Source organism: Protopterus annectens, chromosome 5.part0 (genome assembly GCF_019279795.1).
Source record: "Protopterus annectens isolate FY-2018-M chromosome 5.part0, PAN1.0, whole genome shotgun sequence".
In the NCBI taxonomy this organism is placed as follows: domain Eukaryota; kingdom Metazoa; phylum Chordata; order Ceratodontiformes; family Protopteridae; genus Protopterus; species Protopterus annectens.
Genome location: NC_056735.1, coordinates 1,970,771,624 through 1,970,789,377, shown reverse-complemented (window position 1 = coordinate 1,970,789,377; position 17,754 = coordinate 1,970,771,624). Strand labels below are relative to the sequence as shown.

The following is a 17,754-nucleotide window of genomic DNA, read 5'->3' as shown; positions in this document are numbered from 1 at the left end:
GAGAAAAAAAACCAAACTAAGCAGAGAAGGCAAGAAATGTGGAAAGGCGAATTAAGGAGAGGAGAATTTAAACCAAAAAAAGAAAGGTTAATATTAGCGCCCAGGATAATAACTAGTAGGAACGTTTTTACAAAGATTGTGCAAACATTACAATATTGAAGTAGCTGTGAAATATTGGAAACATGAGCCACAAAGCATTACAGAGAATGATGAAGTTTATATCACATGGGACTACCCATTACCAACAGTTTGAAAAATAGATGTGAGAAAACCAGATGTAGTAGTCCATGAAAAGAAGACAAAAGTAGCATCAATCACTGAAATTGCCACACCCAGTGATTACAGTGTTTTATGTAAAGAGAGACACAAAGTCATAAAATACCAGGATTTGCAGGCAGAAACAAGGGCAATGTGGAAGAAGGATAGCAAGACAATTCCAGTAGTAGCTGTGAGTCTCATATAAAAAAATTTACAGTCTTATTTATATATGCTACCAATACGTGTAATTCTATGAATTGCAGGAGTCAGTCCTGGGCAAATTGTGGGTACTGCGAAGAGCACTGTTGGCTCACATCAAAGATTGAAAGAATACTAATTTCACAAAATTTTAATCATACTTTGACTTACGAGTGGATTCCATTCCCATCATGGTATTAGAAACCCAAAGGATTTTGAGAAATTAAATGGGAGAAGTTATTGAACAATATTGGTAGCTCTTTTGAGCACAGAATGGCCAATCCATCTACTTATGGCTATATGAATAAGTGTGGTATATGTAATCAGTGTTGTTACGTTTGAGGGACCACACACAGTTTTTACAAACCATCCCAGGGCTATCCCTTTTAACAAAGCAGATATACTCGCAACACCACTGAGATGGTCTATGTGGCCCTTTGTTCTGCATGTCCTGGTTTTTATATATAGGAAAGACTGAGAGAAGATTAAGTAAAATAATCTATGAACATTTACGTTCCATTAAAAATGGTGATGAAAATAATGCTTTATGTAAACATTCTTTATCTTGTAAGGACTTTAAAAAGTTTACTTTTGTGGTCTTCCAGTACAGGATGGGGGGATTGACAAACTACCTTAATTTGTAGGAAATTGTCATGCCAAACCATTTACAACTCTGATGTTTTATCTTTCCTGAATAAAATTTCCTCTTGCTCCAGTTTTAAAGAGAAGGTCTGATAAGCTGAAGCATTAACACTTCTGTCACACCTATGTTTTTGGCATATTTATGCTTGTTTTACAGGGATGTCTTTTATTCTGATCAAGTTTTTGTAATCGGCATGAAAAGCACTAAATCATTAAATTCTGTCAAGTAGTACTTTTGAAGTGTTAATTTTTCTTTGTTTGGTTTTCCTTTTAGAACATTTGACCTACTCTCTGGTTTGTTTGTACCAAAACATGGATGTACCCTCAGATTTGCCCCTGGAATAACTGGTCTAGCCCTCCTTGAGAAAAGTAGGTACAGCCTTGGGGGGGCTGCTATTGGTTAGACATTGTTGGTTAGGAGATTAAATTACGTTGAAACTCCTTTGAATTCTGTAATGCTGCTTTGATTTTGGGCATTAGTTATGTTCAAAGTTTTCTTATTACCCAGAAACTCTCTCAAAATGTAAACCTATTAAACATGTTTTGCATATAATTTTATAAAAATATTCTTGTTTTTTTATATGCTACGTTGTGGATGAAAGGGTCAAGTAACCAGTCCAGCCACCTGATTAACAAATATAAATAAAATAAAATCATGAATGACAGACTAACTAGGGAAAAGAATGTGTTCATCAGTTTCCTTAAGTAAGAAGTTTCTTAGCTACCTTGATTACGTGTTAGTCTTCTAAATCTGACTGCTGAAGTTATGGATAAGATCAGGAAAGTCGTTCTAGGTCTCAGAATTTGCCTGGGGAACAACAGTTTTGTTTGAAAAAAAATGTCACTGTGACCATCAAGTGACTTGACAGAAAAAGGAAAACAACTGGAGACTTTCACCAGAGTAGCTCTTCAATCTCTTGTTGTTATAATGAGTGCATTTTGTGACTGGATTTTTTTGTAATTTTTTTCAATAAACAGATCTGGGGCCTTTTTTAATAGTCTTAATTGGTAATATTTCTTCAGTTTAAAGGGTCAGTAGATTGTATTTACTGATCTAGTTATGATGGATGTTGGACAGATGGTCTAGTTATTTATTTACAATCTTGTGTTTTTTAACAGCTCCTTGAGTAAAGAAAAAACAAAATTGCTTCGTGTCAAAAATCAAATGGCTTCAGACTTAGAAAGACTTTTGAATCAGCGTGAGGTAATTTTTCATTGTTTTATTGTTTTGCTTTGTATCTTTCTGTGCTGGGATGCCATAATAATAACAGTAACAATAATGAACATGCTGCCCTCCCCAAAAATAGCTTTGTAGTATTTGTTTCAACACTTTCTTATAGTTTGGTTTGTATCTTTCTTAACCATTTGTAAACCACGAGCTGAAAAGTGCAGTAGGGCAAACATGTCCTTTACAGTATGCAGGAAATCATGCCAAGCAAACGCTTACCGCCTTACACTCTTACCTTAAGCTTGTAAGCTTAAATGTAACATTTCAAGTGTTTTACTCTGTATTCATGATATTGTATGATCAGATGATCGAAAGCTATTTTTTTTTCCAGGGGGAAAAATTGCTGTCCCCCCCCCCAAAAAAAACACTAAATGAAGTTTACTTAAATGTCTCGCCTTCGAGATCGCACTACAGTGAAGGTAATGGCACAACCCGGACAGCCGGCCTAGCGACTTCTTTCCCTGGGGAAAAATTTGCTGTTCCGGCTGTTTGCTATTTTGCCAGTTCGACATTTTTTGTTCGACCTAACAGCGTTCAATCATCTGATTGTTCACTAAACTAAAGTAGACCCTATTGTCACTTAGTCTCCTGCAAGCATTTTTACATTTTTTTATTTATTTTTAATGTTGTCTGTTTATTTTAATACATTTCTGGAGTTTGAATTCTAAAACTGATGCACGAGTTCCCTTACAAACCAACGATCTGATGTAAATCTTTGTTTATTCATTACCATTAGGACCTCGGTTCCGTCTTCGGAACCGATATGGCCGTTTCCAAGCTTGCACCAGCCAAAAACTCTCAGCTAAGACCTACCCATAATGCCCCTCTCCTAGTTACTTCAGATCTCGTTTGCCGCATTCCTAGTCAGACGTGCTAGCCATCTCTCTCATAGTTAAGTAGAAATTGTTAATTTTAAGACAGTTTCTCTTAAAAATTATTTAATTTTTAGTCATGATAGCCTTTTCTCACTGTCGCCTATAACCTAAGCCTATTTCCTACCCTTTTCCTTGGTAATTTAATTTTTACCTTTATTGGTACTGTCCCTCTCTGCTGTCTTTGACAAGCCTTTCCTTTTTACTAGTGGTATTTTTTTTTAAATAACATCATTGGTATTTTCTCCCTTAATTTTTCTACAGGATAGCCTTGTTGCCTTACTATGTCAGACAAAGCTAAGTTGGGATTTAAACAGTGTCACAAGTGTGGATGGAAGATGCTTAACTCAGATACACATGTTCGTCGTGTCTACTGTTTGGGCATGGATCATATTAAAGCTAACTGTGACATCTGTGCTAGTTTTAGTAATTGTACACTAGCAGAACGTAAAAATAAACTTATCTTAAAAAGACACCTTTTTCAGAGGCTCTATCTGTGTCCAGAGGTCTCACCCCCTCCAAAGACTAAAAAACATAAGGAAAAATGGATTACTCAAGACACCTTTTCCAGAGCCTCTATCTGGGTCAGAGGTCTTGCCCCCTCCAAAGACCAAAAAACATAAGGAAAAACGGATTACTCAAGACACCTTTTTCGGAGGCTCTATCTGGTTGGGGTCTCACCCCCTCCAAAGACCAAAAAACATAAAGACAAACAGAGTCACTTGGTTCCTGCATCTCCATCAGTTACAGAACTGAGTCGGCTTCGTGCTTCGCAGTCGCCCTCGGCACAGACCTCTTCGGCACCAGGCTCTGTGTCTTCTCCCTCAGTGCCTTCCATGATATTCATCCCTATTTCGGTTCCAACCTCGGCACCATTGACTTCGGTGCCATCCTTGGATCCGACATCGGCTCAGATGACTGTACCTGCTTCAGCACCATCCCTAGCCATGGTGCCGACAGTTTCTTTGGCTCCATCGGCTCCAAAACTCGAATACCTGGCAAGGACAAGATACTTCCACGCCAGTGCATACTGTCTCAGTTCTGACAGCAGTGTTTTCCCTGTCAGCACTATCCACCCTTGCTGCATCGGCTCCGGTGGAACTGATGCTCTCCCGAGGCAGTGCTTGGACCATCTGTACCTTGGTACCTAGCCCAGTGCCTGTTTTCTCGCTGATGCCATCTATGTCCATGGCTCCAACTGCTTCCAGTTCTCTCAGAGCTCCTCACCTGGAGGTGGGCTCCTCATGGCGAGGTGTGACCCCAGTTCCGAGGTTGTTCCTCCTGGTTCCAGACTCCCATCCCTCCTCAGGTGGGTCTGCTGTACAGGTAGTGGACTCGCAGTCAGCACCAATGACATCAGTATCAGAACCCTCCTCTAGCATGCACCTCTCCAAATCCTCTATTTTGGGATCCCAGGCACGGGTCCTCAAAAGATCCCATTGGGGAGCCACCCCGGAAGAAACGGTGCAAGAGGAAACACCTTGATTCACCAGAGGAATCTGTCACCAAAGACACTGATTGTGATGAGAGGGAAGGGTCCCCACGGTCTTCCCCAGACGACATCTCATTCGGAAACATTCTCAAAATCTTCAAGCAGCAGGGAGACTGGAAGTCCTATAACCATTCTTCTGAGGAATCAGTGTTCCTGCAGGCCTTCAGTGCTCAGCCATCTACTTCCTGGGTGACTCCACCAGCAGATGACTTTGTTAAAATCATTGTACAGCATGCCTGGAAGGCCCTGGACAACATAGAACCTGTCCCTCAGAGGCCAGACAAAAAATTTTATCTATACCTGAAGACCAGCCCCACTGGTCCTAGCAGTTGACAGTTGATTCTATAGTCGTGGCAGTGGCCACCAAGAGGGAACTGGCAGAAGATAGCTCCACCGTCCATCCTCCAAACAGAGAGTCCCGGACCATGGACAGACTAGGGAAATGGACCTATGCTTCAGCAGCATTCGCCATTCGGTCGCTGTACTATCTGGCAAACTTTACTCACCTCCAGAGAGACCTAATTTCTGAAATGTCTCCCTCTTTGGTGGGGTACTGCCTGACGAGATGCATGATACTGTCATCTCGCAGCTTAGCTACCCTTGAATCCATCTCAAACTCCTCGATGCATTTGATATCTCACTCCACCAAGGGGGCAGCTTGACCTGCCGCATCAGGCGTTGTCATGAGACGTAATGCTTGGATGCAGTTGTGTGACTTCGCAGACCCCTTTAAATCTTCCTTCATCAATGTACCTGTCGACGAATCTGCACTTTTTGGACCCAAAGTATGAGACACACTTACACATAGTGAGAAAGATGGAAAGACCGTGTCTGCTCTGGGCATACGCCTTTCCCAACCCCTCAGAGGGTCTTACTCCAGGAACCAGAAGGGAGGAAAAATGTGGTTCAAGAAATCCCAAGGATCTTTTCGCGACACGCATGGTGAACAATCCCTCCAGGGCAGAGGGGGCAACTCATATGGAAGACGTCCCTTTCAAGGTAGAGGGGGTCCGCGTGTCCAGGGTGATAGAGATTCTTTCTCCGGCAGACCCTACCAGCACTCCTGAGTTGCGGCCCGATTGCTTTCCACTGGACGCAGTCAGGGGTAATTTTTCTCTGCATCTGCCAGCCTGGCATATTATTACTACCGATGTTTGGGTGCAGAAAATAATATCCACTGGCTACCAAATACCATTCGATTTAACTCCCATCCCTGATGTACCACCCAATCAGAGGGAATTAGCAGCTTTAGAAATAGAAAAGCTACTAAGGAAGAGAGAGTCATCCAACCAGTACCACCAGACCAGACAGGATCCAGGTTTTACTCAAGGTTCTTTTTAGTGCCAAAAAAGACAGGGAACTGGAGACCAATCCTGGATCTCAGTCTATTGAACAAATTTATCAAACTTCAAAATTTCCGGATGGTCATGATAGAGTCCATTCTTCCCTTCCTAGGGAGGGATAACTGGATGTGCTCTACAGACCTTCCAGGACGCGTACTACCACATAAAGATGGATCACCGCTTCCGGAGGTTTCTCCGCTCCCAGCTGGGAAACGATCACTACCAGTTCAGGGCACTGCCATTCGGTCTCTCGACAACCCCTCGAGTGTTCACCAAACCAAAGATGTCAAGAATCTAAATGGCAATGCTCAGATCTGCTCTGAGCTACAACAGAATGGCATTAAATATACTGATTCCAAGGATATTGCCAATATCCTGGCAGATCTATTCAGTGCCAACTTTACTCCCCTCTCACCCTCTAAATAGCCCATCTCAATACCGGACGATTGACAAATTCCGGTAATAACGGCCACACAGGTAAAAAACGCACTCTCCAAAGCTAAGAATACAGCATCCATGAGACCAGATGACATCCAGGGCTTTGTACTACATGAACTACAAAATGAACTGGCACCTCACCTAAGTGTCATGTTTCATCATACTCTCACCTCAGGCTTCATGCCCACTGAGTGGCGCACAGCTACAGTTATCCCACTCCACAAGAGGGGATCCACTTTGGATCCCGGGAACTACCGGCCCATCAGTCTAACGAGCCTGATCTGCAAGGCCATGGAATGTATTATCATGGAACTTATAAACAAAGACATTGGCAACCATAAAACACTGGAACCCACCCAGTTTGGGTTCGTGAAGGGGCCGATCTTGTCTCCTGAACCTGATTGACTTCTTCTAATCAGTCTCCAGAGCTGTGGACGAGGGTAAGGCAGTTCACACAGCCTATCAGGACCTCGCCAAGGCCTTTGACACCAACCCCCACTCTGGAATCATAGATAAACTTACTAAGCTGGGCATTAATCCCTACGTCACTCGATGGGTTGCCAACTGGCTTACTGACAGAACCCACACTGTAAAAGTAGCTGATTCCAAATCCAGCTCTAAACAAGTGACAAGTGGAGTACCTCAGGGTTCAGTCCTGGGACCTCTCTTGTTTGGCATCTACTTCTCTGAAGTACAGGCCAACACTAAGGGACTCTGGCTAGCAAAGTTCGCAGATGACTGCAAACTGGGAGCAATTATTGAATCCCCAAATGATGTGGATACTCTACAAAAGGGCCTTACAGAAACAGATGCTTGGTGCCAGAGCCATGGGCTCAAGCTCAATGCCAAGAAATGTATAGTCATCCCCTTTGGGAAAAAACAAGTACCCGTGAATTACCACATAGGTGGCAGTACACTAAACACTGAAAGTGTGATGAGACTTAGGGACACAGGTGGACAGTGGTCTCACCTTCAATAACCACATTGCCACAACAGTCAGGAAATCCTTCTATGTGGCACACCTCATCACTAAGGGCTTTTCGTCCAGAAAAAAGAGGTAATTGTCCCACTGTACTCATCCCTAATTAGACCCGTTATAGAATACAACGCCCCATTTGGTATGTACCTCTCAAGACATCTGCAACAACTGGAAAGGCCACAGAAATACCTCACTAAAAGAATCACAGGCCTAAAGCAGATGCCCTATGCTGACCGCCTTAAAAAACTCCAGCTATACTCTGTCGCATATCGTCTACTCCGAGGCGATCTCTGCTTAACATACAAGGCCATGTCAAACCCAGAGCTGTTGGATATGCTACACTTAAAGAAATCCCAATCTCTCAGAGCAACACGCTCCAGGGAGCTAAACCTTGTCATCACAATAAACAAAACATGCTGGAAGGATAGGTTCCTGACCCAGAGACTCCCCAGACTCTGGAATAGAATGCCCATACATATCAAGCAGATCGCCTCTTTGGCCCTCTTCAAAAGGAACCTTGATGATTGGATGTTAGAAAGGAAATTCACCCCGGGTATCACGTCAGTCGCCCTGCTAGACAGGGGTCCAGGGAAGTAAATAGTGTGGGAAGAAATAGCCAGGGAGTTGTTATGGCTAGGCTTGTATAGGCCCTAGGGCCAATAGCCTAGTACCAACTTATGAACCTGTGAACCAAATATTGGCTTCTTACCGCTCCGACCAGGAGTCTTCTTACACTCAAGGTCTCGCTCTCCACTTGGGGATTACAATCAACAAGGTCAAATCTCAATGTCTCCAACAAAGACACTGGAATTCATTGGAGCGGTCTTCGACACATCATCCTGTCAAGCTTCTCACCTCCCTCACAGGTTTTTGAACACGTTGGTACCACTGGCGAGACTGCACATAAGGATCCTACAGTGGCTCCTTTCTGCATAATGGTCATTGCTAATTTACCCACTCGACCACATGTTACATCTTTCAAAGCGTTGCAAGGAAGAAATGTTAGAGGATGAACCCACAAATGAATCTTTGGTGTTGACCGTTCTGTCTTCCCCAGTGCATGACCACAGTGACCACAGATGCTTTCCTGTTAGGGTGGGGGTGGGGGGGCATTTCCAGGGAAAGACTGTCCACGGCACCTGGTTCCCCATGGAGGCCAATTTGCACATAAATGTCCTGGAACTGAGAGCAGTTCTCCTAGCATTGCAAGCGTTCCATGCGACCCTACCCTCTGGGACCATTGCAGTTCAGTCAGACAACATGTCAGTCGACTAGCATATCAACAAGCAAGGTGGAACCAGGTCTTACCCCCTGTGTCAGGAAGCCATGAGGATTTGGCACTGGCCGATAGCTTCCAACTGCTTCCTTATAGCAACACACATTCCCGGGAGTTCCAACCTTTTTGCGGACAATCTGCACCGGAACATCCTGATGCCTCACGAGTGGTCCCTCAACCCTGTAACAGTGGATCGGATCTTCCAACTCTGGGGCAAGCCTTGCTGTGACCTGTTTGCTTCCCCCCCTAAACTACAAATGCAGAAGCTACTTTGCCCTGACCCCCCCCCCCTTCAAGGGGAACCACTGAGTGATGGTCTAACGCACGATTGGCCACCGGGTCTTCCCTATGGCCTCATCTGATTCACAGTCCGTGGATCCTGGATCATTCCCAAGACCTGTTATCTCATCCTCAGGGACTGAGTCATCTGAACCTGCACAGTCTCAAGCTCACAGTTTGGTTCCTTTACTTCCAGTGATTGCCAGGCTGCTTGACATCCCATCTCCTGTTCGTGAAATTCTTCTGGCTCAAACCTTTCTTTGTGAAAGTTTATTGCAGTAAATGGGCTAGGTTCTCTATTTGGGCCAAATATCAGAACTTGAACCCTTTCTGTATGCCTATTCAAAAGATCCTGCAATACCTGCCTACTGTTTTGCATGCAAGAGCCTCAGCTTCAACGATCACTGTACATTTAGCAGCTATCGCCAGTTTTCATAATGATCTTGATAATTCTTCAATTATGTCACACCGCCTATGCAAGACCTTTTTGAAAGGAGTATTACATGTTAAACCTCTGGTCAAGCCTCCCTTAGTACCCTGGGCCTTGACTTTGGTACTTCAGTCTCTCACAAGTTCTCCTTTCGAGCCTTTTGATTCATGTGATTTGCAATTTTTGTCATAGAAAACCTTACTTCTAGTAGCACTTACCTCAGCGGGAAGAGTATCTTTGCTGCAGGCTTTGAGTGTCAAGAGTCCTTACTTGATCTTCCACGCGGATAGGTTGTCCCTTCGTACTGACCTTTCTTTCTTGCCCAAGGTCATTTCTGGCTTTTCTATTAACCAATCTATTGACCTACAGGTTTTCTTCCCTCAGAATTCTAACAGAGGGGAGTACCTTTTGCACAGCCTTGATGTGCATCAGCAGCTTCGTTGTTATATGGAAAGGACTAAATCTTTCAGGAAAACAGATCAATTGTTTGTGGCCTTTGTAGGACCCAGATTAGTTAAACCTGTTTCCAAAGTGACTTTATCCTCCTGGCTTAGAAACATCATTACCTTTATCTACCAACAGAATAAGCTATCCTTACCTTCCAGAATAAAGGCTCATTCTTCCAGACCTATGGCTACTTCTATAACATTTAATTCCAGAGCCTCTATGGATGATATCTGCACAGCAGCCACTTGGGCAAGACTTCATACCTTTATATCTCATTACAAATTGGATTTTGCCTCCAGAGGACGAGCATCTTTTGGTTCTGTGGCGCTCAGGAGTATCCTTCCTTAGGGCCAGTCAGGACTCAAGTAGCTGGGGACTCGGTCCTAATGGTAATGAATAAACAAAGATTTACATCATCAGATAAAGAAGTTATGTCTTACCATAATGTTCCATCTGTGTTGTAGATCTTTGTTCATTCATTACTTCCTGCCCTCCTTCCCGCTGCTTGGATTCCTGGTGGACTTGAGGAACTCCTGGTTAGGGTATTTGCTCAGACAGAGCCCCCTACTATTTTTTTTCTATTACTACATCTATTATCTAAGGGTGGGCAAACTCGATCTGAAGTAACTAGGAGAGGGGCATTATGGGTAGGTCTTAGCTGAGAGTTTTTTGCTGGCGTGAGCTTGGAAATGGCCGTATCAGTTCCGAGGACAGAACTGAGGTCCTAATGGTAATGAATGAACAAAGATCTACAACACAGATGGAACGTTATGGTAAGACATAACTTCTTTTTGTTGTAATTTGTCTTGAGCTGCATTTTCTTGCAATGCTCACCTGTTTCTGTCGGGACTGGTTAAAGAACAGTCTTTCAGTTTGGAAGTCTGCCAGAGAAGGGACTGTTCTTTTAATTTCATCAAAAGCATTCAGGTACACATTTCTTTGTAGTGTATGTGTATTGAATAGTGCTGTTTTTTAATGCGGAGAACTACTACTGGGGATGCACACATATGATTTTAAACTTAGATTCATTCTCTGTTAACAGCACATAATTTTTTTTGTTTGCTCCTCTTCATTTCAAACCATTCCTGCTATACTTCACAAAAAGTGTGTGTGTCTGCATGTATGTATATCTATATCTATCTGTCTATATTTACAGTATGTATGTAGATAGATATACATGCACACATTATGGTATTTTTTTTCTTCAGACACCTTTATTGAATTATCACTTGTGACATAGGCAAATTTACGTTCATATAAAAGTGCTCAAACTATATTAACATAAAACATTGTACTTCACATATATTGCTATATGTCATATAACCTAAGCAATATTACATAAATTATTCAATTCATGCTTTTTTTAAAACAAGAAACATCTTCATTAAACGATCACTTACTACATCAACAATCATACATTTATATAAATGAAAATAAACCAGACACAATCCTAGTATCAAGTGTGTTACATCACAAACCATACTGTCTCACTCCCAGTTGCAAACATTATACATCACTTATAATCTACTCACTCTTTCTCACTCAAACATTACATATCTCATTTAAGTCGCCTTTTAGACCTCATTCCTCCATTGTACGCATTGTTCCCACAATTCCCATTTTTTCCTATGTGGTTTGTTCCTACCCTTTTCTGAAGATCTGAATTCCAGTTGTCTTATCTCTGTTACTGTGTACACTACTTCCAGTATAGTTGGTTTAGATTTTGATTTTGGTATTTGGTGTTAGAATAAATAGCTAATTTATAGCGTCAGAAACTGCCTTTCTGTTGTGCACCCACTCAGTAGCCGTCAAAACTTTGCAGAGGACTCCACCCATCCCTTTTGTTTAGAAGGATAAAGCATTATGTACAACCCACATGACCAATGCTCAGCTAATAGCATGGGTGCTGGAAGAACCATGCAGTGAGGGCTGTCACCTGAGAGGGAGAGTAATCAAACTATATTAGCATAACAAACATTGTACTTCACATATATTGCTGTATGTCAAATAACCTAAGCAATATTACATACATTATTCAATTCCTGCTTTTTTTTTAAAACAAGAAACATCTTCATTAAACAATCACCTACTACATACTTGTATAGCATCCTAGCACTCACTAAGCCATGGGCAACATCTGCATATGACCCTCTGGTAGCCCCCCTCATTCTTTCAGATGAGCAGACTTCCCTCCATTGACTCCCTTGAATACCTCTTGTAGTTTGGCAACCCAGTTCTTCAGAAGCATATTTGGACCCAGGGCTTATAATTCCCTAAAAAAAGGGATACCTTCGACCCTCTATCTTACTACCAGGCTTTTCCCTTGGACTTTCACAGACTAGTGCATGAAATTCTTATTTGACTTTCAAAAGCCTAGTACCAGTGCTTTCTTTAATTCGTCTTTATTGTAAAGCCATCCTTTACTATTTTTCCTCAATTTCTGACTTACCTGGTTAGTGTCTACACTGATACTGATAGTTTTTATTCAATAGGCTTATTTCTGCTGTCACTTTGCTAGCTCCAAGTGCTTCCCACTCCATTCGCCCTCACTGCGCACCAGCTCACTCCGTTCCTCTACCCTACCCCCATTCCCACCCACCCCAGGATTGATTTCCTTTATTCCTAGGCAGACTTCTCCCTATCCTCCAATCAGCACTCCACCTATGCTTTTCAATCTCACTTCATCCATTATCTCATCAAACGATGTGTCCACATTCATTACTATTGCTCCTCCCAATCTCCCGTGCTTTCCTTACCCTTCCGCACTTAACTTCCATCCACACAATACACCACAATTTAAAACCTTTACCTATCACTTCAACCATAAGTCCACCCACACCCAGCTACCACCTAATTCACCCAGGGCTTATTGCATTATACAACCACGTTGCTACCAGATTTAAACTAGTAACTGAAACAAATGCTAAACTTAGCGTAACAACTCTATATAAACCTCCCATACTTAAAAGAAAAGTAATAACCACAAACCTATCTCTCAATAAATCAAAACTTCTCCTATGCAGGGACATTCACCCCACCCCGGACCAACCGTAAATCCCACAACCCAACAAACCAATAAAATCTCTCACCATAGCAACCATTAACCTGCAACGTATCAGCAATAAAATTCTAGACTTCCATGCCTGGATTTCACACAATAGGTCAGATATAATAGCAAATACAGAAACCTGGCTTAAATCATATATAAAAACTCAGAATTTTTACCACCTGGCTACTCCTGCTTACGATACGACAGACCCCTTTAAAAAAAGTGGAGGTGTTGCATTAATTTACCCAAGTCATTTCACATTAGTACCATATACCAACCCTACCCCACAATTCGCATCTACCGAAATTGTTCTAGCTTTCCTACAACTGAATACCAGCAAAAAGCTCTGCATCATTGGAATCTATATCCCACCAGGCAATAATATACCCATCCTAGAACAAATCCTTGCCTGGACTTCAAAAACCTTTACCAGTAAGACAGTTATCCTTGGAGATGTCAACATAGATTGGACAAAAGTCACAAAAAAATCAACCCTCAATAAATATAAATCTATTTAATTATACCCAACTTATCAATAAAGTAATTAGACCCAGCAAAACAACAAATAGTGGTTCCATCTTAGACTGGATACTAGTCTCACACCCAAATAGAGAAGCTTCAGCAGAGACTCTACCTCAAACCATAAGTGATTACCTCCCAGCATGCATAATGCTTAAATCCAAATTAGCCCCCAGCCATCACTAGTACAGAATAGCTAGAAATATATCCAATTTCAACCAAACAACTCTAAATGGACACCCTGGCACAAGTAAACTGGAGCATTCTTCAAGTCCTCCCACTAGATGAAGCTGTTGAATTCTTTAATTCAACCTGCTTAGATATCCTAAATAGTTAGCCCCCATATGGCAAAAAAGAATTAAAAACAGCAATGCTACCTGGCTTACTCATCCCACAAAACAACTGATGTCTAAAAGAGACAAATGTTGTAAGCTTTGGCAAAAAAAAAAAAAAAAAAAACGAACACCCCCAATACCTCCTACAATTCAAACAACTTCATAATCAAGCAAAACGTACAGTAGTTGTAAAAGACAAAAAAAAAAACAGTTCTATCTGTCTAAGCAAAAATGTCGTAAACAAAACCATAAAAAATTATGGAATACAATCTCAACCCTACTTAACCCAGGATCCAATAAACCCTGTCGTGACCCAGACAAATCCCCCACAGAAGTTGCCATAATATTCGACTCACATTTTATAGCCTCCATTGCTAAACTTACAGGAAACTTCCCTCAAATAAATATCACAGCACACTCACCAAATATAAACTCCACCCCAATCTTCACCTTCTCCCCCATCCCTACCCAAACTATCTTGAAAGTACTCCTTAAACTCAAACCATGTACTAATGTGCCTGATAACCTACCCCCTTCAGACCTACAGATGTCAGCAAAGTCTTATCCATTCAGCATACTTAGTAATAGACCTCTCCAAGAACAGCAAGTACCACTATCTGGAAAAAAGCTTATAGTCTCCCGCTACATAAAGGCAGACAAAACATAGATTTAACCAATTTCCGACTCATAGCAATCCTTTCCCCTCTATCCAGAATTTTAGAAAAATGTGTCCACAATCTACTCCTAAAGCACCTCCTAGATAATAAAATCTTGTCCCCCATCCAAAAAGTTTCAGACCTGGACACATTACCACCACTGCCCTTATATCATTCTTGGACACTCTAAACCGTGCAAGAGACGCAGGGAAAATTGTGTCCTCTTTCTTCCTCGACCTATCAAAGGCATTTGATACCATCTCACATCCCCTACTACTCACTAAACTGGCTAACCTAGGAATCTCACCCCCTACCTTAGATTGGTTCTCTAACTACCTTACAAATAGACAACACGCAACGAAATGGGACCAGTACTTCTCACCTTATCTCCTGATATCAACAGGAGTTCCCCAAGGCTCTGTACTTGGGCCCCTCCTTTTCAGCATATTTGTTAATGACTTCTACTCTTCCATGTCCTGAACCTCAGTTATTCATTATGCAGTTGATTCCACCATCATCTGCTCTGCCTACTCCACAAGTGAACTGCAAAAACTAACTCAAAACGCCTTCTCATCCACAGAAACATGGATAAACAACAATCATCCAGCCCTAAATTCTAACAAAGCCAAGCTCCTTCTATTCACCCCTAAAAGATTCACCCCCATAAACAGGTCAGAATTTACTATTCAGTCTCAGAACAGCACTGTCATCAAAGTAGTTCCCCACACTAAACTCCTTCGAGTTAGTATAGATGAAAATCTCTCCTTTGACCTTCATATACTAAACAACATCCGAAAGACCCAGCAAAAGTTAGGTTACAGACACATAACTTACCTCAACCACTCAGCCAAAAAAACTCCAGCATCCTCCTTTCTTTTGCCATCTGTACTATATGATGCCCCCTGTTCACAGGCATTCAAATGTCTCTAAAAAACAAACTCGAAACTTGTTACAATAAAGCAGCAAAGTTTGCCAACAATGCTACACATACCTCCCATCACTGTATATCCCTTCAAAAACTCAGTTGGCTCAAACTACCTCACTTCCTAACTTACCTACAACTCACCACTGCCCATAAAATCATAACTAAAACAGAATATTGCCCATTTCTAGCCTCACTAATGTCCCCCTACAACCCCGCTAGATACCTCAGATCAGGAAATAAATGTCTTCTAAAGGTAATTACCCAACGATACAGCTGACCGAGCTCTTTACTCCGTTGCTGTAGCCCGAGCTCTTTACTCCATTGCTGTAGCCAAGGTGTGGAATGCCTTACCCACCACAATCAGAACCACTTCTAACCACACCATTTTCAAGAAGTCTTTGCAAGAATTCCTCTCCAAACTATGGGTCTGTACATGCTCAGATAATTATTCCTGCATTACATGAAACTAGTAATCTCTTCTAATAACTTTAACACTTCCATAATAAATATCCATCCATCTTCACTTAATTTAACTCTTCTCCCTCACAGATTTATGCATCCTCAGCTACAAGATGAAATTTTAAAAAAAGAAAGCCTAATTCTATTTGTATATCAACATGTATGTTTTGTACCTGGATGTAAATCATTGTTGTTTTTGTATTTTGCATAATGTTACTTACTGGTAACTTGAATCTGTTAACAGTCAATGTTAAGTTGTCAATCTCGCCTTCATTCTTGCTTGATGGGTTCGGAGCCGATCCTCGGCGCTTGCTTTAGCTCGAGAACTCCTTTTACCAGCTCGAGGCAGCCCCATATCCCATGATGCAAGGCAGGAAGTACCCAGATCTCGCTTGGGAGGTCTTCTCTTTACCAGCTCCTGGTAAGTAGTTCACATTTGTGATATTTCAAGCCCCTTTTAGTTTAAAACTAATTTTTTGATAGTTTAATTTTAATTCTACCCTTTTTCTGACAGAAATCCCTGTCTCTTTTTAATTTTTTGTTAGTCAATTTTCCCTATCCCATCCCCCCCCCCCTGTTAGGGTGTGTGTGTTGGTGTTTTTTATAAAATACCTCTTGGTATTTGTTTAATTTAATTTTGACTGGTGTGTCTGTGTGTGTGTTGTGTTTAGGCACCATGTCTAAGGAGAGGGTTTCAGGTTTTAAGAAGTGTGACTCGTGCTGTCAGAAGATGTCACTGACAGACGGTCACACTTCTTGCCTGTACTGTTTGGGCCCTCTTCACCTGCAGGACTCCTGTGCTATTTGTCACTCCTTCAGCCAGAGAGTCCTGCAGGAGAGATGCAACAAGTTGATTCTCAGGGGTCTTCTTAAGCCGGAGGGCTCTCCGGCTAAGTCGGCTCCACAAAATCAACAAAACTGCCAAGGCCCAGGCTTCTGTTCCTAAGCCTGCGGCCTCGGCTCCGACTCGTGAGTCGAGATCGGCTCCGGCTGGAGCCGATTCTGATCCACTAAGCTTTCGGCGCCGATGGCTATCGGTGCCGAATCTGTGTTGACCACTTCGATGTCGGCTCCGATCGGCTCCGACACCCATGTGGCGCATCGGTGTCGGCCCGATCGGCTCCGACACCGTTACTTTGGTGGCTGTATCGGCTCCGCTGGAGCCGATACATCGAGACGCTCTGTCGGCTCAAGTCTGTGCCGACAGGATCAGTAGTATCGGCCCGAGGGCCCATTCCAGGAGGAGGTCGGGGTCTCCTTCCTTGGAGCCGATATTCTTCTATTGGAACGGAGCCATCGGAGCCGATCTTCAAGGTCATCCAGGTTGTCAGATCATGACCTAGAGAGAGTGGTCAGTAGATTACTCAAGTCACAGGTACTGGCCCAAATGTTACACAGTCCGTCTCAGCAGACGACTGTTGGTCCACACCCCGTTACAGTTCCTCCTTCAACTCTATCCCAGAGTTTGGAGTTGGAGTCTTCGGGCATGGTTACTGCTACGGCTGGAGGACGGATACCCCTTCTGTTCCTTCAGCCCCTACTCTTATCTCCTCTTCCTTAGAGGGATTCGTGGTCGGGCTTCCATGGTCTCCTCCGAGGGGTGAGTGGCATCGGACCCTTGTCCGAGCCCGCTCCTTGGAGCCTCGGCCTTGGTGAGCTCGGCTCCGACATCTGCCTCGAGGCTTCCCTTCGGTGGTTCCTGGAGTTCCTAGCTCTTGAGCGGGTTCTCTCGGACCTGCCTGGGAGGGAGCATTCGAGGTGATGAAGAGTGTACTGGCCACTAGTATCAGTCAGCAGTCTGTTCCCGTAGCTCCTCCCTCTATGGTACCTGTTGACATCTCTGCCACTTCTCTTGCTACAGGACCCAGAGATCCTCGGCCTCAGGTTTCCCCATTGGGAATTTCCTCTTCTGAGGATTCTCCTGATGTT

At 42.8% G+C, this 17,754-nt stretch overlaps 1 protein-coding gene across 1 annotated transcript in view; it reads left to right on the top strand.

Annotated features, from left to right (window-relative positions):
- Positions 1-17,754, top strand: part of PIBF1 (progesterone immunomodulatory binding factor 1) — a 2,608,929-nt gene that overhangs the window by 2,419,083 nt on the left and 172,092 nt on the right. Inside the window, 1 exon segment of the mRNA XM_044071741.1 lies at positions 2,218-2,302. Coding sequence (XP_043927676.1) covers positions 2,218-2,302 — 85 coding nt within the window.